This window comes from Nematolebias whitei, chromosome 15 (genome assembly GCF_014905685.2).
Source record: "Nematolebias whitei isolate Nwh7 chromosome 15, NemWhi1, whole genome shotgun sequence".
Lineage (NCBI taxonomy): Eukaryota > Metazoa > Chordata > Actinopteri > Cyprinodontiformes > Rivulidae > Nematolebias > Nematolebias whitei.
Genome location: NC_056512.1, coordinates 15884033 through 15909836, shown reverse-complemented (window position 1 = coordinate 15909836; position 25804 = coordinate 15884033). Strand labels below are relative to the sequence as shown.

The following is a 25804-nucleotide window of genomic DNA, read 5'->3' as shown; positions in this document are numbered from 1 at the left end:
CTCTCAGCCTTGTCTGAATTTGAGTACTATTTTGTTAAACCCTAACAATTCTGTCTTCATCAATTCCAACATCCGTTTTACATCTTTACCCAAACAAAAAAATGTGGTGTCATCTGCAAAAAGGACACATTTGAGGAGTCCTGATACATTCACTAAGTCATTCACATGTAAAATAAATAACTTTGGTCCAAGTACAGAGCCTTGAGGAACTCCACAAGTGATATTGCACAGGTCAGATCTTACACCATTTATTTGTACAAACTGTTTCCTATCTTTTAAATAGCTAGATACCCAGTGTAATGCTGGTCCTCTTATACCATATTTATTTAAATTTTCAAGGAGAATAGTGTGGTCAATAGTATCAAATGCTTTTTTTAAATCAACAAAAATACTAACACAATACTGTTTTTGATCGACAGCAGTAGTTATTTGTTCTATTATTTCCATGAGAGCCATTGATGTAGAGTTTTTTGCTCTAAACCCATACTGACTGCTACTTAGAATGTTTTGTTTAGTAATAAATTTATCTAATCTGGTCACAAATAGTTTTTCTAGAATTTTTGAGAAGTGTGGTAATAAGGATATTGGTCTATAATTATTGAACACACATTTATCACCATTTTTAAAGAGAGGAACTACCTTTGCTACTTTCATATTGTCTGGAAATATTCCTTTTGAAAATGATAAATTACATATATATGTAAACGGCTCGATAACATGACTCATTATGTCCTTTACAAACATCATATCCATGTCCACCCAGTCTTTTGATCTCTTATCTTTAAGATTTTTTACAACATTCATTATTTCTTCTTTGTCAGTTCCATTAAGAAAAATACTGTTGTCACAACTTATAACTGAATGTTTCACATTATTGTCTACTTTTGGTATTTTAGCAGCAAGGCTTGATCCAACGTTCACAAAATGATGATTAAATCCATTTACAATTTCATTTTCATCATGGATTTCATCGTCATCCTTCAAAAAATATTGTGAAATACCTGTTTTTGCTTTATGACTTTTCAGAACACTATTTATTACACGCCATGTAGCTTTCATATCACCATTACTTTTATTTAATAAATCACTATAATATTCCTTGTGTTTCCTTATAATTGCTACTAATTTATTTTTATACTTCTTATATTTCTCTTCAGCCTCTTGTGTTCTCAATTTCAAGAAACATGTATACAAATAATTCTTTTTTTTACAAGCATTTCTCAAATGGATAAATGGACTCAAGGATGTATGATGGATGGATGGACAGATGGCTGATGGATGGATGGACGGATGGATGGATGGATGGATGGATGGATAAATGGACTCAAGGATGTATGATGGATGGATGGACAGATGGCTGATGGATGGATGGACAGATGGATGGATGGTTGGATGGATGGATGGATGGATGGATAAATGGACTCAAGGATGGATGGATGGATGGATAAATGGACTCAAAGATGTATGATGGATGGATGGATGGACGGATGGACAGATGGCTGATGGATGGATGGACAGACAGATGCTTTTTCAATAGACCAGAGCCTTCACAGGTGTCCATGGCAGTGATGGTAACCTACAACTCTATCCTGACCCCATGGTCTTGGAGTGCTGTGTGCCTTCATGGTAGGAAATGCAGCCTTCAGGGACCTCATCATCAAGCATCCAACCTACCACCAATATTGCTTGTCTTCACTTAGAGGACACCCTTACTGTAGACCTGACAGAGTTCCACACCAGCTTGGTGCCTTCTATGGTCACCTACTGCCCCACCATCTCCACTGAGAGGGCGTACCATGAGGAGCTGGCTGCGACCAGAATCACCAACACCTGCTTTGAGCTGGCCATTCAAACGGGCAAACAAGACCCTCATCGTATGCCCTGCAGTCTGTATGAAGTGAAGACGTGTGGAAGGGACCATGACCTTCATAGGTGTACCATGGTGATGGGGTGCACAAAGACGTTAAGACGACCACCGAAACGTAGCCCATCATCCACTTTGTGGGCTGGTGTTCTGTTGGTTTTAAGGTCAACATCACCTACCAGACACCCCCCGTTGTTCCTGGAGGAGACCAGGACACGGTGCGCAGGGTGCTGTGCAAGATGAGCCATGACCGAGGGCGGGATCAGACTTGATCACAAGTTCAACCTGATCTATGCCAAGCACAGCTTTATCCTTGGAGAGTTCTCAGAGACTTAGGAGGACATGGCAGCTTGGGAGGATAATGACGAGGTGGGCATTGACTCCAACCAGGGGAGACCATGAGGAAAGAGAATTCTAATTGGTTGCACATGGATTTGATGGCCATATTTCACCGTCTGATTGGTCGAGTCAAAGCAGGCACTGATGACCTCAGTCAGCTGCTCAGTGCTGACAACGTGGTGTTTTGAATCACATCATTACCTGCAGCGTCCCCTCAGTGTGGACTGAACTTGGACAAAAGCCCTTTTCTTACTCTGCAACTGTAACCTGGAACACCTTGCAACAAGATCAGAAGCTGTACAATTTGATTTCTTTAAGGGATTTTAAACATTTGATAAGTTAAATAGAAAAAGCAAAGCAAATGTTATTTTTAGTATTTTTACCTAGTTTTATAAGGCACCTTGATTTTATTGTTTTATAGCATTGCCTTTAATTTTAATTGCATTTTATTGTGGTATATTGTTGTCTGTACTCTATATGTATGGAAGCGAATGTGTCTCTATTTTCAAATTAAAATGGATTAATAGAAATGCTTTTCATTTTCAAAATAAAGCTGCATGTTTTGACTCATAAATAAAATTAAAAATAAATCATCCAAACAGCATTTTCATTTTCTTCTCTAAGACTGCTCAGTTTGTAAATTAGTTAAAATGATCAATAAAATGGCGTTTAACATTTAATTTTCAAAATATATTTCTGTAAAAAGATTAATTTTGTAATGTCAAATTTGAACATTAAAATGAACGAGCAGAAATGGTCAGCGTACCTTTAGTTCAATTGTTTTTTCATAGAGAATCAATAATCAAAAAATGAAACATTTCTTGTCATATCATTATTCATTTTAATGTGTGATTCTTCAAATACAATTCATCGCTTTCTGCATTTTTGACTTTAACCTCACATCAAAAATCAAACTTTGAAAAACTGTCCTCCGGACTTATTTGGTTTTGATATTTGTTTTCTATCAAACGTGTGACCTGGAAGTTGTTCGTGTGTGTGTTTTGCATATCGACAGTCGACACCATGGCCTCGCTGGAAACACACTTGGCATTGATCAGAAAGTTGTTTAAGACGGGCAAGACGCACGCAGAGCTTTCCTCTACACTGCAGCAGAAGTGGATCCAACAGAGCTCGGACACGAGCGTCAGAAGAGCGTGTAACGTGGGATTGGCTCAATATATGAGGTTACATGGATTTTTATCTTAGGTATAATATTTTAGCTTCCATTTTTAACATAGTTTTCCTCATCAGACGGGCACAAGTTTATGACAGGATATTTGTCGTGGATGAGGGTGTGGGCAGGAGAACGACGAGTAGTCTTGAACCAGATTCATCAGCCACATCATGAATACCAACGTCAGGTGCTGCGAGTAATCGTTAACATTCGTGGCAGCTGGTGATCAAACTGAGTGTTGAGTAGGACTATTGCTTCCTGTTAATCCTCATAGATCGCTGTGGTCTGTTTACGTTACCATGGTAACCAGACGCAATACCGTTCATTCTCAGACACTGGACAAGTGAGCACTGGGTGCATTCTTAATTTACAATAGACTTCACTGTGCACACAACGTGGTCCTCCCGTCTATCACTCGTATATTTTTTTACTGATTTTTTTTATTTTTTATATTAAATTCATATATTTTTGCACCACCATATCACCCTTAATGAGCCAGTCCTCAGGTTAGGATTAATAAATTAAAAAAAAAAAAAACATTTAAAAAAGGAATAATCAAATTTTTTTTTCTTTATTAAGGATGCTCAGAATCTTCGCAGCTCTCTGCTCCACACAGAGGGCTGTGGCTGCTCGGTGTCTGTGGTTGCGTCAGGAAGGGCATCCGCGTAAAAATAACTGCCAAGTCTTCGTGCGACTTCGCTGTGGCGACCCCTAACGCAGGGAGCAGCCGAAAGAAGAAGAAGGCGCTCGGAATCTAAATCCTGCCCCCATCATGCTGAGTGCATGGGTCATAAACTGCACCTGGATCAGAATGAGAAGCTTGGCATGTTCGATGCGACCCGTGTTTTGGCTGTGGATGTGTGCAGCAATGAAACTGTTTCAAACGCCACCATGCCAATAAAAAACAACCTGGTGATCTTTGAGGAAGTTTACACTATTGTTGTGTATTTGTACTATAGCTGTACTAGTTTGACACATTTGATAGAAAACAAATATCAAAATGAAATAAGTGCGCAGGACAGTTTCCCAAAGTTTGATTTTTGATGTGAGGTTAAAGTCAAAAATGCAGAAAACGATGATGCACTGTATTTTTTGAAGCAGAGGAAGAGTTGCCACTGACGTCACGCTCTCGCGCCGCTTGGAATTGCAAATTCTAATTGATTTATGGAAGTCTTTTTGCGGGGGCACCGCGTGGAAATGAAATGAGCAGTGTTGAGCTGAAAATGAAACTGTTTCTATTAGCAATTTCATTTATGAGTCAAAACATGCCGTTTTATTTTGAAAATGAAAAGCACTTCTATTAATCCCTTTTAATTTGAAAATTGAGACTCATTCGCTTCCATATAAAACAGGACTCTCTTGAAAACGAGTCCTCGTGACTCAATGAGACTAACCTGGATAAATGAAGGTTGAATGAAAAGAAACATCCACTCCTGCTTTATTTGTACGTTACTATCATCATCTTCCATTTGGGTGTTATGGTTTTACCTTTTCAGTTTTAATGTGAACATTTGCAAGTTGGACGTGAGTGTTGATTGTGAGCCTGTTGTAGAAACCACACGTGGCCAGAGGAGGCCAGAAGATTCAACTTCTGCACAAACATGACCAACAAGAGGATTCTGCTCATTAACAGACCGTAACAACTTTCAAATTATTTTTACACTTTTAGGTTTGGTCATAAAAATATGGGAAACATCTCAACGATCCTGTGTTTCTGTGGAAAGGTGATTTTAGAGGAATAGCTCAGATGTGTTGAAGTGAAGATCTTGTGAAGTTGTGAGTAGTTAATATCTTACCTGTGGGCACCTGACAGTGCTTTGAACCTCAGTTTAGTATAGTTTTATTCTAATGAGACCAATAAGCTGAACCTAATATGTAGCTAAGAGCTGAGTGGACTCTGCACCTTCAACACTGTCAAATAATAAAAGATCCAACGTTCCTTTCCACAGAACTTCACTTCACATTGTCTGAAATATCCGTTAAAAGTTCTTTAAACACCTGCACTTCCTGATTTTTGAACATCCCTCAAAAGTTTCCACTTGGTGGAACATTGTTGGAACATCTGAGTCCGCCTGCCCGTCCTGCCAGCTGTGTGTTGTGAAACTCTCGGGGTGTGAAAGTGATGGACCCTGTAGGTTTGTCCAGTTTGACAGAGATCACCTCCTCTACTCCCTCTCTGCCCAAACGGGTTCATGCTTTAAAACAAAGGGCCCTCCATGCTCGAGGTTCATGCTTTAAAACAAAGGGCCCTCCATGCTCGAGGTTCATGCTTTAAAACAAAGGGCCCTCCATGCTCGAGGTTCATGCTTTAAAACAAAGGGCCCTCCATGCTCGAGCCCATCGTCGTTCTGCAGCTCTTGGGTTTTATCCTGACAATCCAACATCTGAACTTTAAGATGGGACTTTTCAGCAGCATCGTGAAAAACTGTTCTCTCTGAAATGATGCACGTTTTACCCAGTACAAGTACATTTTCATAGTACTTTCCCCTGATGTGGATATTTTTGAACCAGGCTCACATTAGTTTGTGTGTCTCAGTGATCAGAAGAGGTCTTTTGATTTTTTTTACCTCAGATCTTACATTTTATAGTATCAAAGCAAAAACAGCCGTTTTCTGAAAACTTGGCGAATAAACATGTTTACACAAACAACTTTAATTAGGTTCAGCTGTCATCCTCATGTATCAAAGGGAAGATTAACTAAAGGTTTTTTTAAAAAGTGGGATTACATGACAAATTTGTGAACATTTAATCTGTTGTTGTTTAAACGTCCCGTTTGGACTGATGAGCTAAAGGCTGGTCTGAAATCAAGGTATCATCTTCAAACACCTCCAAACCTTTACAGCATCTTGTAAACATCACATCGTCATCAATCACCAACATATCAAGATGGAAAGCTTTGATATTGTTGGAAGCTCAAATAGCAGCAGCAGCTAGCTGTAGCACCATCATAGTATTTTTAATAAACTGTCTACGTGGAACATGCAATAAATGTTGAATGAAAGAAGTCACTATGTGCAGGTTCAATTTCCGTCTCTCCTCAGCCAGATATTTTCCTCCAAGTGTCACTTTGTCTGTTCAAACAGGTCTCACTTGTAAATGAGTCGAGGCTCAAAGTGATTCATCTGTTTAAATAAAGGTTGAATGAAGGAATGGTCTACAGGGAACATGTAACCGTTTATATTCAGGTTTCTCTTTCACGTCTCCAGCTCGTCCTAAATGTTGCAGCTCAGCTCTTAACAGGAACTCGTAGGTTTGATCATATTTCACCAGTTTTGTCCTCCGTTCACCGGCTCCCTGTACGTATCAGAATAGATTTAAAATTCTCCTGTTGACCTTTAAGTTCCTAAATGACCTTGTACCCTCATGTCTCTCTGAGCTACTTCAACCATATGTTCCTTCTTGGTGCTGAGATCATCTGACCAGCTGCTTTTGGTTGAAGCTCAGAGGAGATCAGTCTTTTTCAGTCGTGGACCCTAAACTTTGTTACAAACTGCTCCTCAACATCAGACAGAACATTTCACTTCCTGTTTCTAATTTTTTTTTTATTTTTACTTTTAACAGTGTGATCTGATTTACTGGTAGTATTTTTTTACATTTTTCTTTTGATGGTTTTAATTTTAGTTATAATTTTTCCTTTAATTGCTGCCTTTGATCTTATTGTTCAGCACTTTGGTAGCAGCTGCTGTTTTAAATGTGCTTTATAAAGAAATTTGACTTTTTTAATATTCAGGGATTTTTAAAAAAAAATTATCGTTTGTATATGAACCACGACAAATTAATTTTATACATTTAAAATAATTAGACGTGTTTTTGGAGGTAGGTCCAGATGGAAAAGCAGATATTTGCTTCTCCATACGGTCCAAGTTTATCATAATAAAACTAAAACTCTTTGTGCTGCGGCAGATACACACTTTTAAAATGTTTGACAGTCTTTTCTTCTCAAAAGTCCTCGCAGGTGTCTGAACATCCTAGAGCGCACCATTTGTATTTTTTTGTCAACTTCTATGCAAACTGCAAATTTTGGCCCAACTTTCGTCGGAGTCCATGTAAACATGGTGTTTCCCCGACAGCTGCAGTGAGACAGTGGTTTTAACACGAAGTAAAGAATCAATACAAAGAAGGACAAAAGCTAAACGAAGCCAGCGGTTTGAAAACGCTTTACTTCACTTGCACAGATCACAGGCTCGTACATGTAGGCACACAGAGCTGCAGGTTCTCTGGGGAACAAGAGGCACCAACAGATTTACCTGGAAATAATCTGCTGTTTCTGGACCAGTAATCTGGCAACAAACACCGTCTCGTTCACACACACAGGAAATCTGCAGGGAGGGGTTCTGGGGATATTTAGAGCTGCAGTCCAGATCCCAATAAATTCAACCCAGATCTAAAATCCTGTGCAGAAAACTGATGTGAACGCCTCTGAAACCAGGTGTGTTTTAATCCAGATTACTCCTACCCAGTGTGTGTGACGGCCGAGGCAGCGGTCCCGTCATGTCAGCTGAGGTTGTTGTGATTTCAGCTTCGACGTCTCCCACAAGTTTCACAGTGACTGATCCCAGGGTGCTCCTGTCCCCCACATACACTCCCATCACCCCCAGTCTGCCACTTTATCCAGCCCCATTTATTCCCAAAATACTTCCCTTAGCATCCCTGACCCCCACCCGTCCACCCCCCTCCCTAATGATGAACATTTGCTCATTTGCTGATGATGCTTCCTCCCCAGGTCTCGTGTTTGGTTCCTGGTTTCAGGTGGGTGATGGTCACCTCCACCGCCTGGACCTTCTCCAGTTTGGGAGGGATGGAACAGACCTTGTAGCTCACTTCGTCGCCCTCCACCGGCACGTACTCCCCCTCGATGCTGGACGGAGACAAAAAGGTTCAAACGTGAACAGAGAGGAGAACAAAACCGTTCTGCTCGGCTTTCTTTCCCATTTCATAACAACACCCCCCCTTACACAAGATAAGACAGAAGATATGCGAGTCAAATGAAACGGTCAGCACTTGTTTGGTGGCGATATGACAATCACTCGTATCAATTCATTCCATTGAACAATGTCAGAAACTAAAAAGTCACAAGAGCCAATCAGAGGACACGTTTTGTGTTGAGTGTAGAAGCAAAACATGGACTCCGTGACACTGGAAGAACATGTACCTGTCAAAATCATAGATAAACTTTTAATTAACTCACGTGTTCAAATTCCTCCAGTTTTCCCTGTCTGGAAAACATGAATGTTATTTTCCAGGTTTCCTGATTTTCAGAGTAGTTGTAAATCCTGACTAACCTCCTGACCCCCAAGCTTCAGTTGTAGTGTGCATTTGTTCTTTTCTCCAACCTACATGGGATTAACTGGACTCTGTCACGGGACAGGAAGTGGTTTTACAACAAAGTTACATCCTCATATGAGGACAGGAGGTTTATTTTTACTTTTTATTTATTTTATTTTAAATTAGGGTCAGAAGGTCCCAACAACTCTAAAAACAAAATGTCAGCTTTCTACGATAAGCAGTTCTCTAAAGAATCAGAATGAGGACCCTAAAGAATCAGCATGAGGACCCTAAAGAATCAGCATGAGGACCCAGGGTCTGAGGTGGTGTGAAACCAGCTGCGTGGGTTTTCTCCAGGTGCTCCAGTTTCCTCCCACAGACCAAAAACATGCATGTTAGGCTGATTGGTAACTCTAAATTGTCTCTAGGTGTGAGTGAGAGAGTGAATGGTTGTTTGTCTCGTTTGTCTCTGTGTCCCTGTGATGGACTTGGACCTGTCCAGGGTGTCCCCCACCTCTCACACAGTGACTGCTGGATATGGACACCAGTGACCCCCTTGACTTGGAAAGGAAGAAGCGGGTAAAGATGATGGATGGATGGATGGATGGATGGATGTTGAAGCAACCCACAGTGAGAAGTGTGCGGGGTATCAAACCAACAATGTGTTCATGAACGCCTCAGCTGGAGTTCAGTCAGTGAAGTGGTCACTGGACAACTGGGAGTCCTGGTCCAGCCTCTCATGCAGCTTGTGCATGATTCAGAGCAAAGCATCAAATGCTCTTGAAAATATTCTACTGACGATTTACCGTGGTAAAAGTACAAGTACAGCAGAAGTATTCACCACTGGCTTTTCTTTCCATTTTGTTGCCTCCTGGAATTTAAATGAATCATGAATTTAATTATAAATAATGGACTTGTGTAGAGTTAAGGTTAAATTGTGTTGGCATGGGACCAGCTCTAATGAAAAGGAAGTACTTTGAACTGACAAGTGGTGGTTTTATTGGGGACTGTCTAGTACAAGGCAGACACCTACAGGTATTATTATTATTCACCTCGGAAACATGTTTGACTTTATATCTTTATTCTTCCGTCAACTTTAACACGGCCCGAACCACAACATGTGACCCGTTATGTCAAAACGACCGGCACGGCACCGTGATGTGTGCCATCACTTTTATTGGCATTTCGAGTTACCACGGCGACATAATTTGCAAACAACAACAAAACGCCTGACAGAACACTCCTCACACCAACTGCTGCTGTCAGGTCACATGACTTGCAGTGTAGAGGTCCCTGAAGGAAACAGAGACTCACTGCTGGATTTGTTCTAAACTCACAGACGGTAATCAGCAGATAAATGTTGAGAACTGATTAACATTTGGAGCCATTTTGATTCAAGATGGCTGACACAGCTACCTCAGCAAACACAAAATTGACTATAACTCAGTCATTCTTTGACATATTGAGCTGAAATTTGGATGTAGCTGAGAGTGAGTTGTCATACATTCCTAATGAAAATCAAATATCCAAGATGGCCACTTAGCCAAAAGAGATAAAATATGGTAACTCTGCCATTTTTAGAGACACTGAGCTGAAATTTGGTGTATTGTAGCAGAGAACGATCTTTAATAGAATGACTGAAAATCAAAAAGCCAAGATGGTCGCCTGAGCAAGAAAGGAAAAATACCATAGATCAACCAATTTTAGTCACATTGTGCTGAAACTTGGTGTGGGTGTAGTGAACCTGACCTCATGTCAAATCTGACCAGATGCACAGAAACTGTCATTTCATTGATCTGCATCCAGAAATACAGTTTGACCCATCTGGAGACTTTTTCTTGAATTAATCAAGTAGAAAAGACAATTCTCTATGATCATTACTATTTTACAAATGTTTGATAATCAAATTGTGTTAGTTCACTCAATGTTTACAGGTTGAAGAGAACTACTCATTTTTATTTTACATAAAACAGTAAGTAATGATTTTTACTCCTCATTCAAAGAAGAAATCAGGGTAATAGGCATTTCTTGATTTTTCTGTCTTCAATGAGCAAATTTGTAAGTGTGTTAAAGTTCAGGTTTCGGTCAACTAAAAGTTTACTGAAAAAGAAATGTCATGTTTAATCTTTACAGCAGATAATAGGAGTAGAGACTCCACGAAGTCTGGTTTTCTCCAATAATCTTTCTGTCTGTTTTAAACAAACTTAATCTCTGCCCTTGACTTGGATAACACCTTACATCACAAACCACACCTCTGATCTGGTCCATCCACCAATCAAAAAGCTCTAAAATGACCCGGAAGTCAACCCATTTAAATGTGGCAACTTCCCGGTTCTAGTAGGAGTTTTTGCAGAGTTCTGTCGGATGCAGCTCATGGAGAAGTGTCAAAAGAAGGTCTGATGTCTGTGTCGAGTCTCTGTCGAAGAGAGACGCGACGAGATGAAAAGAGCTTAAAGGAGTAGAGCTCTGAAGGAGTTCAGAGTCCTTGAATCCAGAATGCAAGGGACGATTTTGGGAATTATAACTTCTGTTTGGATAACCTCGCACGACTCTCGAAGTATTTTAGCTGTTCTCAACGGAGACGCTGAAAGAGTCAAAGGAAGGATTCTATACCGACGCTGACCTATCATCAACCAGGTAAAAGTTCTACTTCGACCAAGCGTACCGTGACCAAGCTGAGAACTGAAGGAGCGTGCACGTTTCTGGTCAAACAGATTAATTCCCTCACACATCTCTCTGTAAGATAAATCTCCATTTCCATCTTAAACTCTCCTTTCTCCTAAAATCAGTACAGATATTTTAGAAATATCTGAAGCAAAGTTCTCAATCACCGCCGTGTGATTGATGTCTGTTGTTCTGCTGAGAAGTGAGGACAATCGCCGTATTGTCCACTTTCTGTGAAACTAGCCATGTTATTGTTTTCATATTTTGCCAAATTAATGTAAATGTGTGATGTTAAACTTTGATTCTGCAAATAAATGACCGCATTCATTTGATGGGTCAAAGATAAATAACGTCTCTCGTTCGCATTTCTGTTAAACTCAATGCACGACATTTACACAGTCAGAAAAATGAAGAACTCGTGAAAATGTACGAATATATCCTGCATATGTCATACTACATGGGGATAGATGAGAATGTTTCCCATCAAATGCTGCATCAAAACCAAATATCTAAGATGGCTGCCATTGCTACTTTTAAATGGATTTAACTCAGCCATTTTGACACATAGAGCTGAAATTTGGTGAGGTTGTAGCTGAGAACGTGCTCCATCATACACTGAATCCAAATCAAAAATCCAAGATGGCCACCTTAGCTAAAAAGATAAAAACAAGATAACTCAGGCATTTTTAGAGCTATTCAGCTGCAACTCGTTATAACCCAAACACATTTTACCGTCAAATCAACACATTATGTCGGCAGCAGCCCGGCAGTCCCCGTCAAAGTTTCTCCAGGAACTTTCTACTTTATATTTCTCAGTATTTTGAAACTCAGATCAGTTTCCAGTCTCTGCTAAGGAAAAACATCCCCACCGCATGATGCTGCCACCGCCATGCTTCACTGCTGTCAGCACGATGAGAGGTTTGTACCGTTCATGGTGTTGTCCTCGATGGCCTAAAAGTTCAGTTAGTCTCATCGGAGCACAGCACCGTGTTTGGAGGCTCCAAATGGGTCTTTTGACAAAACACCATCTTATTTATTATTTTACAAACACGAGCTCAGATATTCCAGGACAGCACCAGAACAGACTTATACTCTGAGAACTCACAGGTGGATCTTATTCATCTATAAATGTGGCTTCTGTACGGAAAACTTTAACTAGTTTTAAATTCCAGGTTGTAAGAAAACAAAGAAAAAACCACAATGGGGGTGAACAGTTTTCAGCCCCCTGTACAACTTTAAAACCAGTGAAACATTTGATAACAGCTGCTGCTGCGTGTGACGCCTCCTGTGAAGCAGCGCTGCAGACTTGAATGAGCCCGAGCTTGTTTTGTTAAAGAGTACGTAGGTGTTGAAGTGAGCTGACGTGTGTTTCCTGTCGTGTGTGTGTGTGAAGAACAAAGGGCCTGCAGTGAAGGTCACTCAGTGCTGCGTCGCCCTCCCACACGCTCCTCTTTGTGAGCGCTGTCCTCGTCTCCCACGCACAGCCGAGGCATCGCTCCATGACCGATTGGAGCCGAAGCAGCCTTCTAACGTCCACCTCATCATCACAGCCCCACTCTAACATGCCCCCCCCCACACACACACACACACACACACACACACTCACTCTGAGATGTGAACAAAGATGTCGTTCCCTCCGTCTGACGGCGTGATGAAGCCGTGGCCTTTGGAGCGACAGAAACATTTACACACTCCGGTGAACACCGGACCCTCTGCAGCACGGGCCGCCCTGCAGGGAGAGGGGGGTCAGATGGAGGGGTGGGGGCAATAACAGGAACAAAACACAAAAATATTCAAAATACTGAAGGAAAATATTGAAGTAAATGAATTGTTTCTGCCGTTTAAATCTGATCAGATGACATGACTGAATTATCTCAAAGAAGACGCTACATTTTTGTCTGGAAGAGGCTTCGGAAACAGATTATTCAAATTATTTTTGATCTTTCTGACTGAAAACAGAAACATCTGCAGGTGCTGGTAGAGTTACACAAGACCAAAATGTTTTCCATTCTTAGTGGACTGATTGAACAGAACGTCTGGGGAGGTGGGCCTTGGAAATCTTTCTGGATCCTTCCTGACGTGTACGTTTCAATATTCTTTTATCTGAGATGAACCGGGGCCGTCACTTATTTCATACTTTTATTAAACTGGTACTTGTATGAACACGGAGATAATGAGAAGTCACTTGAAGCCAAGATTTTTTAAAATCTTTTCAGGAATTGAGCAGGTTTCACTCAAGTTTTATGCACGAGAGTAAAAATCCAGAATGCACTCCGCTGGACTCGGCCCAGCTGCAGCATCTTTTGGACAATCATGAGACTTTGAACCTTCCCAGAGTGAATGAAGAGTCCAGAACACAAGTCTGCCTCAGACCTGAACTGTTTTTACACTCGCACATCTGAAGTACGGTCTGACATATTTTACCCTGCCTTTATTTTATGTCTAACATCACTCTTATTAAAGCTGTAGACATTTGTTTGACCTAAAAAGGGTCTTTTTTTTTTTTTATATGGAGGGGTCTTAAAAGTTCAATAACTCAAAAATCTACTCACAAGTTATTAAAAAAAGAACCTCAGCAAATCACAAATTGATCACATTTCAAATAAAACCTTTAATTTTTTTTTTTTTAAATAAGACTAAAACCTTTTGAAACGGCTTACAATTATTATTTTATGAATCGTTATGACTGATTTTCCTAAACTTTGATTTAACTGTACTGTTGTAGAGTATATTTGTTTTAGTAAGATTCTTTTATGAACACATTATTTACTTATTGTTCTTGGTTTTTATATTAATTTAAAGAGACGTCTAATCCTCCCTAAATGCACCTCGTCCAGAATATGAAGTGTCTAAATGTTTTACACTCGAATGGAGCCGGGGGCTCGTTGTGTGTTTGAGGGTGTCCTCACGCTGAGTAGGTCCTGTTCCTGCGAGTGGGCAGGGGGCTGGGGATGAGGAAGCCTCTCATGGGGGAGGGCGAGCGCTCTCTGAACTTGGCTGGAAGCTGCAGGGCCTCTGAAACAGAAAGTGCTGCATCAGGACCAGCGTGAGACGGCAGCGGGTTCGTCCCTGCGCTGCTTCTGTAACCCCGCCTGCAAGAAGAGAGCGAACACCGGGCTCTGCAGAGGAATGAACGGTGACGACCTGCAGAACCTCCAACCTTCTGCTTCAGTACATTTAACAAGCTGAGGACAGAAACACTTCAGTTGTAGTCCCTGTTAGGGTCAGAACAGACTCTTACAGAGCACTGTGCTGTGTCAGGAAACGTCATGGCCGTCAAACTGCACACAGAACTTCTGTTTACAAAACAAAATGTGTGGCAACAACATCCTGACTGACATTCCTCATTAATTCAATTAAAAAAAACTTCATTAATCCCAAAGTAAAATAAATGTTGCAACTCATCAACCTGGTTTCATTAAAGAGTTGTTCTAGATGCTGATGGCTGTGGGCAGGAAGGATCTCTTGTTTCCGTCTGTCTTACACCAGATCTGAAGAAACTGGTTACAGATGTTGATCCGTCCCTTGGACTTGGCGGGTGTCGGTCTTCCTGGGCAGCAGGATCACATGAATGTTGGGCAAAACTCCTCCCAGCAGACTGCCGAGCCCCTCGTCACTGCGGACAGCAAGACGTAGGTGTCGGGGGACGACCTCGGTCCTCTCGCGGTCATGAGCCACGCCTCCCGCCAGCTCCAGGATCTCAGCGGTCAGGTACTCAAGCTGCCAGGTAGACGGGAATGCATCCATGGCACCTCCTTTTAAACTCATTTGAGATTTGGGGCTGTAGTTGAGGTAATATTTGAGCTTTGAGATGTTAATCAGCTGCTCCCAGTTGTTAAAAAAAACCCACCTTGTTGTCATGGTTACGCATCATAACAAATGTCCAAAAGGTAAAGAGGTTTCAGTAAAAATGCAAGATGAAAATTAACATCTCGGACAGACGCTGAAGTAATAAAAGAGACCTCTTTAGATATTTCCCATCAACAAACTGAGAAATGTAAAGAAACAGAATGGAACAACCAGTTATTAGAAATGTTAAAAACACGATAAAACAGTCATGAGCTGATGCGCTTTGAAGAAATAAATAAACTAATAAGTGATGTAATATTTTATATGTTTTGTAAGTTGTTTATTGTTGTGTGGAAATGGTAAACAAACATCTTTGAAATGTGGATCTTAACATCCACAGTCACGTGTTCTTGAATGTTCCCTCGTGTGCACGTGTGCAGTGGGACTGACACAGATTTACCACCTCCAGCTCAGGAATGTGTGAGACGAACAGAAGCTCTCGTATAAACTAAAGTTAAGGATTTTATTGATTTAGATGTGCTGCTGTTAAACCAATGTCAACATATTCATTTAAAACCTAAAAACAAAAGTTGACCAAAGCGCTTTACAATTCAGTCAAATGAAAATGTAAAACTAAAATAAGAACAACAAAAAAAACAAACACCAGAAAACTTGTGAATAATCAAAAACACTATTTTATTTTATTTAAATTTCCTAAAATGTATAAACTTGTGGATATTATCCCCATTTATTCATAGGACGTTTATTATGACTCGCTCCGTCAACCTCTGAAGAGGGAATGGCCAAAAGAAAAACTAAAGACTTTCTCCAAGTAAAAAAATGTTACATAATAAAACATTTAGAAAAACAAAATAGAAAATATAATAAATACAGACTTCATAAGCCCTGCTGTTTAATTACCGTAATTTCCGGATTATAAATTGCTTGTGACTCAATGAGACTACCTGTATAAATGAAGGTTAAAGAAATCTGACCAATGAAGAGTCCGAACAGGACAGTGGACCCATGAAACTTGATTTCATGGGTCCACTGTGTCCTGTTTGGACAATTTGTCTCCCCCCACCCCCCGCTGGGACACAACAAAGTATTTGCAGCCATAAATCAAGTCAAATCGTGAATTTGCCTGGAGATGAAAGTGACGTTGAGAGCAACGACGAAAGAGACTGAGGACGTGTGAAGAAGTTTTTCTGAGGCTGTTCAACTCTGACACTGAAGAAGACTTCAGAGGTTTTAGTGCACAGGAGGAAGGTGAAGATAGCGATCAATGACTTCCTGGTAGGCTAATGTATTTATTTTATTTTTTTAACCAGCTCTGTTACAGGCACTGTTCAGAAAAAAAAAACATTTACTGTACGTATTTGTGTATGTTACTGGTACGTATTTAATTACAAGTTTAAAAACTCTTTCTGTGTAAATACCACATGTTGCAACATGGACACCCAAAGCTTATACACAAGTGCAGCCTACATATGTGCACATATTTATTTTTAAATTTAGTGGGCGTGGCTTATATTCAAGTGCACTCAATAGTCCAGAAATAATGGTAATTAATAAGTAAATGTTGCTATATTAGAAATGCAACATATTGCTGATATTATTTATTTTTTCCAGTAAGCTATGTTCAAATAACAAAAATGGTCAAATCATGTCATCTGGACCCGTTTCTTTAAGTGAAGAAACGTTTCGTCCCCCATAAGTGAGATTCCAACAGGAGGTTGTCTTGAAACACAGCAGTGAAGGCTACCTGTGGGACAGATCTGACTGACACGCCGCAGACTGACGAAGTCCTCTGGATTAAAGAAACTGGTCCAGATGACATGATTTAACCATTTTTGTTGTTATCTACCTGGATGATAGAGCGTACAAAACTTTATTCAAATAAATACTCCTTTGTTGGTTCTTCAAGTCAAAACTCATCAGGAAGAAAACATTTCACCTTAAAGACAGTTCTTTATGACACAGATGCAATGAATTAAACTTAAAGAAGACAAACATTTGTGACAACTGTGATTACAATCTTGAGTAAAATAAGAAAAACGTTATTCTCTAAGCGAGCAGCTCCACTCGGACTTCTCTTTGATTCACAAGTGGTTTCTTGTTCTGCACAGACTGATTTTAAAAGATTTAACCTTGTTAAATGAAAGATTTGTTGGATCCTTTAAAAACAAAAATCCTGCAGAAAACTTCAGACACGCCTCCAAAATGGTTTCATCACAAAGCGCTGGTGGATCTGTTAATGACGTGCGTTTACCTGGAGAAGTTGGGGATCCTGCAGAGGCAGGAGGAGAGGTAATGGATCCAGAGTCCTGGACTGGCGTGGCCTCAGAAGACATGTTGGAGGAGGCGGAGTCAAAGCGTCAGACAAAGATGGGGAGTCAGAGTTTAGTGTTGCGTATTGAACACCTGCGAGGAGGACAAGAGACACACACAAAATTAGAACTGAACCTTCAGCCTGAGCTGAGCAACGTTTACAAAACGTGTTTATTTTTCCTCCTCGGTGAACATCTGCATTTTCTGTTCACTTTCTGGTCCACAACCTCCCCCCGCCTGAACGGTCCCCAGAACAACAAACAAGAAGAGTCAAACAGTGACCAGCTGGTGGCACGGTCACAACCCTCGTTACCACGGCAACAATAATTAGAGAACTGTCCGACGCTCTGTGACCTAACGAGGAGGTCCCGTCATTCAACTGTGGACTGACATCACCGTCCAGCCAGGCCCAGTTAGAGGAGCAGTGGAAAGAAACCTCCAGTCAGTCGTTCCTGCAGTTTGTTGCTTCTTGAACACAACGAGAGGAAAGAACCAAAGACAACAGGAGTTCAACTATCTACAATTTCCACAGATTACTCATCAAAAGATGGACTTCATACAATTCCATCCATCCATCCATCCATCCATCCATCATCTTCTACTTATTCTGGACTCAGGTCTCGGGGGCAGCATCTTGAGCAGGGAGGTCCAGACATCTTTCCACAGCCACCTCTTCCAGCTCTTCTGGGAGGACTCCAAGGTGTTCCCAGGTCAACCAAGAGACATACAGTAGTATGTCCTGGGTCTTTCCCTAAGTCTCCTCCCAGTCGGACATGCCTGAGGCACCTCCTTAGGGAGGCGTCCAGGGGGCATTCTTACCAGATGCCCGAACCGCCTCCACTGGCTCCTCTCGATGTGGAGGAGCAGTGGTTCTACTCAGAGTCTCTCCTGATAACTAAACTTCTCACCCTATCGCTAAAGCCCCCAGTACACTCCCACGCACGTCAGTCCGCACGTACCAGATTAGAGTCAAAGCGGACGCCTGCAGGGCATGTCCGTGCAAAGCTCAATTTTTACGACCACGACCATGTACTCGGTGTCGCACAATAAACTGCCCGGTGACGGACTGCTTTGTATGCGACACCAATGTTTTAATTTCCCCTTCTTCATCTCTGATCTGGCCTGTTGTTTTGTTTTTTGCCAAAAGGCAAATGATCTCTTCCTCCTCCATTGATGCCATGACTTAAATGGTGAGAAATGAAGACATTTGTCACGAGCGAATTAAAATCAGTCCCAGCATGGCTGCGGGAGAGTCTGGAGATTTCCTGGTGGGCTGGTCTGATGTGTGGGCTACAGTACCAGAACTTACTGGGGTTTTTTTTTTTTAAGAACTTTTTTAGTAACAACATATAAACACAGAACACCACTGTGGCTGGGGCTGCCAGCTCTCGTTTTTTTTTCCCGGACTGTCAATCAATCCAGTAGGCGTGTCAGCATATGACCAATCGGCGACCTCGATTTGTCCCAAAGGTAAACACCCCTCGTCTGCGGAGCTGCTCTGCAGCCGCTCAGGGTGGACGCTCAAGCATGAAGTCTGAACCCTCTGCGGACAGTGCGCACAGTTTCGGCGCGGCTGACAGGACATGGGAGCATACTGGGGAGAGCCCAGCTACCCTGCAGAAGAAACTCATTTCAACCTCCTGTATCCACATTCTCATTCGTTTGGTCACTACTCAGAGTTCATGGCCATAGGTGAGGGTAGGAACATAGACCGACTGGTAAACAGAGAACTTTGCCTTACAGCTCGGCTTCCTCTTCACTAGAACGGACTGGCATAGAGTCCACACTACTGCAGACGCTGCATCAATCTGTCAGTCAATCTCGCGCTCCATTCTCCCCTCACTCGTGAACAAAACCCCAAGATACTTTAACTCCTCCACTTGAGGAAGAACCTCACCCTCAACCTGAAGAGAGCATTCCACACTTTTACGACTGAGGAGAATGGCTTCAGATTTGGAGGTGCTGATTCTCATCCCAGCTGCTACACACTCGACTGCGAACCGCTCCAGTGAGAGCTGAAGATCACGGCACAATGACACAAACAGGACCACATAATCTGCAAAGAGCAGAGATGGAACCGGACCTAACGTTTATACTACTGCCTGTAATTAAAAAATAAAATAAAATCATAAAGGTGTTCATGGTAAGTGAAAAATGCTCTCAGAGCAGAACATTCATTGTGAATAAATAAATAAATAAAAATCTTATATTTTTAGGTTTAATATATTTCATTTTGTAGTTGTTTTATCGCTCTTTGAAATTAGGGTGCCAAGCAGAAGTGGAAGGTATACTGAAATTACATATTTAAGTACAAGTACATATCCTGATGCATGCTCAATAATCCAGGTAGAAAAATCCAAAAAAGTTCAATCTGGTCCTCTGGACATTCAAAAAAACCAAAAAAAAAAAAAAAAACAAAGCAAAAAAATGTAGAAACGTTTCGTCTCTCATCCGAGACTTCCGCAGTCTGAGGTGCTGTTTTCAGCTCAGTCTCTTAAATAGCACCTTCTCAGAGTGGATCAACCAGTTTTGCTGCTGACAACCAAAACCAGCTGATCACATGCTCAAGAAGGACCATCAGCCTAACAATGGATCATTAGCACACTGATGGCTGTTTACTATTCACAGAGGGCTGAGCAATCACAGCATTGTAAGAGGGGGACAGTTGAACCCGGAGGCCTCCACCCCTGTTTAATGATGGGTTTTTTTTGAATGTCGAGAGGACCAGATTGAACTTTTTTGGAAGTACAAGTACAGTTACTCTATAGAAATTTTATTCAAGTACATATAAAGTTATTCGTATAAAAATGTACTTCAGTAAGGAATTAAAAATCTAATTTGAGTAAAAGTCACTTTTTTCCAGCAGTTTGGCAGCACTCTGACAACAAAGGACAGGAGTGCTTTTTCCTCAAATGAGCTCTTAAAAATCACCAAATAATTTAATATGCAAGTACAAATCGGATTCCAAAAAAGTTGGGACACTAAACAAATTGTGAATAAAAACTGAATGCAATGATGTGGAGGTGCCAACATCTAATATTTTATTCAGAATAGAACATAAATCACAGATCAAAAGTTTAAACTGAGAGAATGTATCATTTTAAAGGGAAAATCTGTTGTTTCCAAATTTCATGGCATCAACAAATCCCAAAAAAGTTGAGACAAGTCCATTTTTACCACTGTGTGGCATCCCCCCTTCTTCTTCCAACACTCAACAGACGTCTGGGGACAGAGGAGACCAGTTTCTCAAGTTTAGAAATAGGAATGCTCTCCCATTCATGTCTAATACAGGCCTCTAACTGTTCAATCGTCTTGGGCCTTCTTTGTCGCACCTTCCTCTTTATGATGCGCCGAATGTTCTCTATAGGTGAAAGATCTGGACTGCAGGCTGGCCATTTCAGTACCCGGATCCTTCTCCTACGTAGCCATGATGTGATTGCTGCAGAATGTGGTCTGGCATTATCGTGTTGAAAAATGCAGGGTCTTCCCTGAAAGAGATGACGTCTAGATGGGAGCATATGTTGTTCTAGAACCTGAACATAGTTCTCTGCATTAATGGTGCCTTTCCAGACATGCAAGCTGCCCATGCCACAAGCGCTCATGCAACCCCATACCATCAGTGATGCAGGCTTCTGAACGGAGCGTTGATAACAACTTGGGCTATCCTTGAGGTCCGGATGACATGGCGTCCTAGTGTTCCATAAAGAACTTCAAATTGTGACTCATCTGACCACAGAACAGTCTTCCATTTTGCCACACTCCATTTTAAATGACCCCTGGCCCAGTGCAAACGTCTGAGCTTGTGGAGCTTGCTTAGAAATGGCTTCCTCTTTGCACTGTAGAGTTTCAGCTGGCAACGGCGGATGGCACGGTGGATTGTGTTCACTGACAATGCTTTCTGGAAGTATTCCTGAGCCCATTCTGTTATTTCCTTGACAGTGGCATTCCTGTTTGAGGTGCAGTGACGTTTAAGGGCCCGGAGATCACGAGCATCCAGTAGAGTTTTACGGCCTTGACCATTACACACAGCGATTGTTCCAGATTCTCTGAATCTTTTGATGATGTTATGCACGGTTGATGATGATAACTTAAAAGTCTTTGTTATTTTATGCTGGGTAACACCATTCTGGTATTGCTGCACTGTCTTTCTGTGCAACAATGGTGGAATTGGTGATCCTCTTACCATCTTGGCTTCTGAAAGACACTGACACTCTGAGAAGCTCTTTTTATACCCAATCATGTTGTCAATTGACCTAATTAGTGTTAATTGGTCTTCCAGCTGTTCATTATATGCTCAATTTCCTTTTTCAGCCACTTATTGCTACTTGTCCCAACTTTTTGGGGATTTGTTGACACTGTGAAATTTTGAATTAACATATTTTTCCTTTAAAATGTTACATTTACTCAGATTAAATTTTTGATCTGTCATCTATGTTATATTACGAATAAAATATTGACATTTGCCATCTCCACATCATTGCATTCAGTTTTTATTCACAATTTGTTTAGTGTCTCAACTTTTTTGGAATCCGGTTTGTACATAATAAAACATAACTGCATGATATTTAAATCACTACAACAGCATAAATTGATCATTGATCATTTAGGTGCAGAGCATCCCACAGTGCACAACTTGTTCAGTAACAAACCACGAAGCAGCTGGTAGAAAAATTCTTAAAAGACCCGTTCTGATCAGATTTTCATGAGAGTTTATTCTCGTATCTCCGATGAGGATGATGCTCTTTCTCATACAGATAAGAATATTTAAACAATTCTTAATACAGTGGAAAGAATGACCACATGCCAGACATCTACAAAACACAAGCTCAGGTGTCACGAGGTTCTGAGGCCCGGTCAGTGAATGACCAGAGGGATGGACTGTGAAGTGAGGTTAACGGTTTAGCTGCTTATGAAGAACTGAAGGTCTGAGTTTTTAGAATCAGAGAAAGATTTCTTTCAGCCTTAAATCACCGTGGTAAGAGAGGCTAAGCTCACTATGAAACTATAACGCCTTGTTTCAACTCGCTAAACAACAATACAGTAGGTTTTAGAATCATTGACCACGCTAACAGAACTACATTACTAACCGAACCACACTGCTAGCAGGACCATGCTGCTACTAGAACCACTCTGCTAGTGGGACCACTCTGCTAGCAGGACCATGCTGCTAGCAGGACCATGCTGCTAGTGGGACCATGCTGCTAGTGGGACCACTCTGCTAGTGGGACCACTCTGCTAGTGGGACCACTCTGCTAGCAGGACCACTCTGCTAGCGGGACCATGCTGCTAACAGGAGTCCCAGATAATAAATCATTGCAATAGTCCAGTCTAGACATGACAAATGCTAAATGCTAACAGGACCACACAGTTACCAGAACCAATCTGTTACCAGAACCACTCTGCTACCAGGACCACACTGCTAGCAGGACCATGCTATAACAGCAACAGTGTTTTTAATAACAGTTTTTATTTTAATTGCTTTCTATTGTTGTATAATATTGTCTGTATTCTATATGTAGTCTGTCTAGAACAGGTCTTTCTTGAAAATGAGTCCTTGTGACTCAGTGAGAATTTTTAAACAAAATGCTGCAAGTCCGAGTCTCTCTGAGCTAACGCAGCTAACAGCAGATGAAGCATACAGTACACTTTTCAAAAAATGTGAATATCATGGAAAAATTGTTTAACTTCCATAATTCCATTCAAAAAATCAGTCTTTAATAGATGATAAATTAAGGTACACAATTTAAACAATTTTCAAGTACTTATTCGTTTATTTTTACATAATTTGGGCTTCCAGCTCATGAAACCTATGAAAACAGGATTTCAAAAAAAAAAAAAAAAAACTTGGAATACTGTGAAGAAATCAGTCCAAATTTTTCAGGGCATGAATGTTTTAAACTGAGTGTGACACTAATCATCTATTAAACTCAAAGCACCTGCACAGGTTTCCCCAGGTGTCATTAAATTGCTTCAGTTTGGTTCAATTGTCTCAGTTCGGTTCAATATGGGGAAGACTGCAGACATAACTGGCCAGAAGACCATCATTGAGACCCTCCATAGGATGGGTAAGCCACAAAAGTTCATAGCTAAGGAGGCTGGCTGTTCACAGAGTGCTGTGTCCAAGCATATCAATGGAAAGTCTAGTGGAAGGGCAAAATGTGGCAGGAGAAGATGCACCAGCAAAAGAGATGACCGTGGGCTTCAGAGGATTATCAAACAGAGAAGATTCCAGAATCTGTCAGAGATCCAGAAAGAGTGGAATGAGGCGGGAGTCACAGCTTTAAAAACCACCACATTCAGACACATCTGGGAGTTGGGCTACAACTGTCGGGTTCCTCGGGTCAAGCCACTTCTGAATCTGAGCCAACGTAGGAAGCATCTCTACTGGGCCAAGGAGAAGAAAGGCTGGACCATTGGCCAGTGGTCCAAGGCCCTCTTTTCCGATGAAAGTAAAGTGTACCTTTCATTCTGAAATCAAGGTCCAAGGGTTTGGAGGAAGAAGGGTGAGGAACAGAACCCATACTGCTTGAGGTCCAGTGTGAAATATCCACAGTCAGTCATGATTTGGGGTGCAATGTCCGGTGCAAGTGTTGGTAAACTCTGCTTTCTTAAATCCAAGGTCACCACAACAGTCTACCAGAATGTTTTAGAGGACTTCATGATTCCTTCTGCTGAGGATCTGTATGGAGATGCAGATTTCATCTTCCAGCAGGACCTGGCCCCTGCCCATGCCGCCAGAAGCACCAAAACCTGGTTTGATGCCCATGCCACAGTGCTTGACTGGCCAGCCAACTCGCCGGACCTAAACCCCATTCAGAATCTATGGGGTACTCTCAAGAGGAAAATGAGGGGCACCAGACCCAACAACAAAGAAGAGCTGCCAGCAAGCATCAAGGAAATCTGGGCTTCCATAACTCCCAGTCAATGCCACAGGCTGATTGCCTCAATGTCACGTTGCATCGAGGCAGTGATTAAGGCAAAGGGATTCCCAACCAAGTATTGAAGATTGACATATCGTTTTGAAAGTACTTTTTAAGTATTTTGATTGATTTGTTGTGACCCTAATTTCTTTCTTTTTTCTGCAAAAACTGAGTAGTGTGGGCTGATGTCTTCACAGTATTCTATTTTTTTGAAATCCTGTTTTTGTGGGTTTCATGAGCTGGAAGCCCAAATTATGTAAAAATAAACCAATAAATACTTGAAATTGTTTAAATTGTGGGCCCTGAATCTATCTTCTATTAAAGATTAACTTTTTGAATGGAATTATGGAAGTTAAACAACTTTTCCATAATATTCTAATTTTTTGGAAAGGGTCTGTATATTTAAATGTAGTGAGAAAATATGTGGGGTACTTCACAGTTGTTTAAGGGGTCTCAGAAAGTTGGACTTTGCATGACTGAAGCGGCACTTTGAAATTGTTTCATACAAATGATTTACAAAACCAACGTTTTAGATTTAGGTTATCTGTAAGTTTTACCATAGAGTGCTCAGTGTTAAACATTTGAGGTGTCTAAACTTTCAACAATCTTTGCAGAAAAGCAGTTTTGTTTTCTCATAACTTTACACTTTTTGTACATTTGCTTTATTTTATCTTTGAACCTGTGTGTCTCACTGCTATAGGTTTTATGGTTTTTGTCCCTCAAGTTTGTGCAGATTCCAGAGTGCATTTGGGGTCAGGGTTATATTCTGTTTACCACCTCTCAGTGGGAATATGGACAATTCTAAATTGTTTTTTAAGTGTGAACATTACGTTATTATTTAATGTTGCATCTGTTAAATAATAATCCTGCACGCCACAGTGAACTCTTCCCTTCAGTCGTAGACTGAGAAGGTGCTCCACAAAACACCACAGGAAGTCCTTCCTCCCTGTGGCTATCAAACTTTATAACTCCTTCCCTGTTTCTACACATAGAACAATAAAAGTAATCCTGTACTACAATAAACACTTTAATGTTTCTGTCTACACCTGACCTCTCTGTTATTTTTATATTTTGTGCGATTCCTTGTGCATGCTCCTTGTATTGAAACCCTGACACAACAATTTCCTGTGGGATCAATAAAGTTCTTATCTTATCTTAATGTAACGGTCTGTTGAGAAACACAACCCTGGAACTCTAAAGTTTAAAGAAAATTCAGTGCCCAGACTGTTTACTCATCAAAGGAGAGGACTGACCTGTCTGAGGGTCCTACCCCAGAGAATTTTGATTAAAGTAGATGCCATTTCCTGCATTCTGGTGTATTTTACAAAGGTTTATTACAGTAGATTAACATAAAACTAAAGATGTAAACTCATTATTGAAAAGACTGCAAAGTGTTCGTAACGCAAAACCACTGCAGCTCTGCAGGTAAACTGCTGCAGCTCTGCAGGTAAACTGCTG

The 25804-nt window shown here is 41.0% G+C and overlaps 1 protein-coding gene and 1 pseudogene across 1 annotated transcript in view; one reads left to right on the top strand and one right to left on the bottom strand.

The window, feature by feature from the left end:
• Positions 1 to 1633: 1633 nt before the first annotated feature.
• LOC119421980 lies at positions 1634 to 2282 on the top strand (annotated as a pseudogene).
• Positions 2283 to 7519: 5237 nt separating this feature from the next.
• Positions 7520 to 25804, bottom strand: part of carhsp1 (calcium regulated heat stable protein 1) — a 43257-nt gene continuing 24972 nt past the window's right edge. Inside the window, exons 2-5 of the mRNA XM_037688825.1 lie at positions 17368 to 17519; positions 14216 to 14321; positions 12913 to 13035; positions 7520 to 8235 (exon numbers count right to left, since the gene is read on the bottom strand). Coding sequence (XP_037544753.1) covers positions 8073 to 8235; positions 12913 to 13035; positions 14216 to 14321; positions 17368 to 17449 — 474 coding nt within the window. The 5' untranslated portion in view covers positions 17450 to 17519 and the 3' untranslated portion in view covers positions 7520 to 8072. The remainder of the gene's footprint in view (positions 8236 to 12912; positions 13036 to 14215; positions 14322 to 17367; positions 17520 to 25804) is intronic.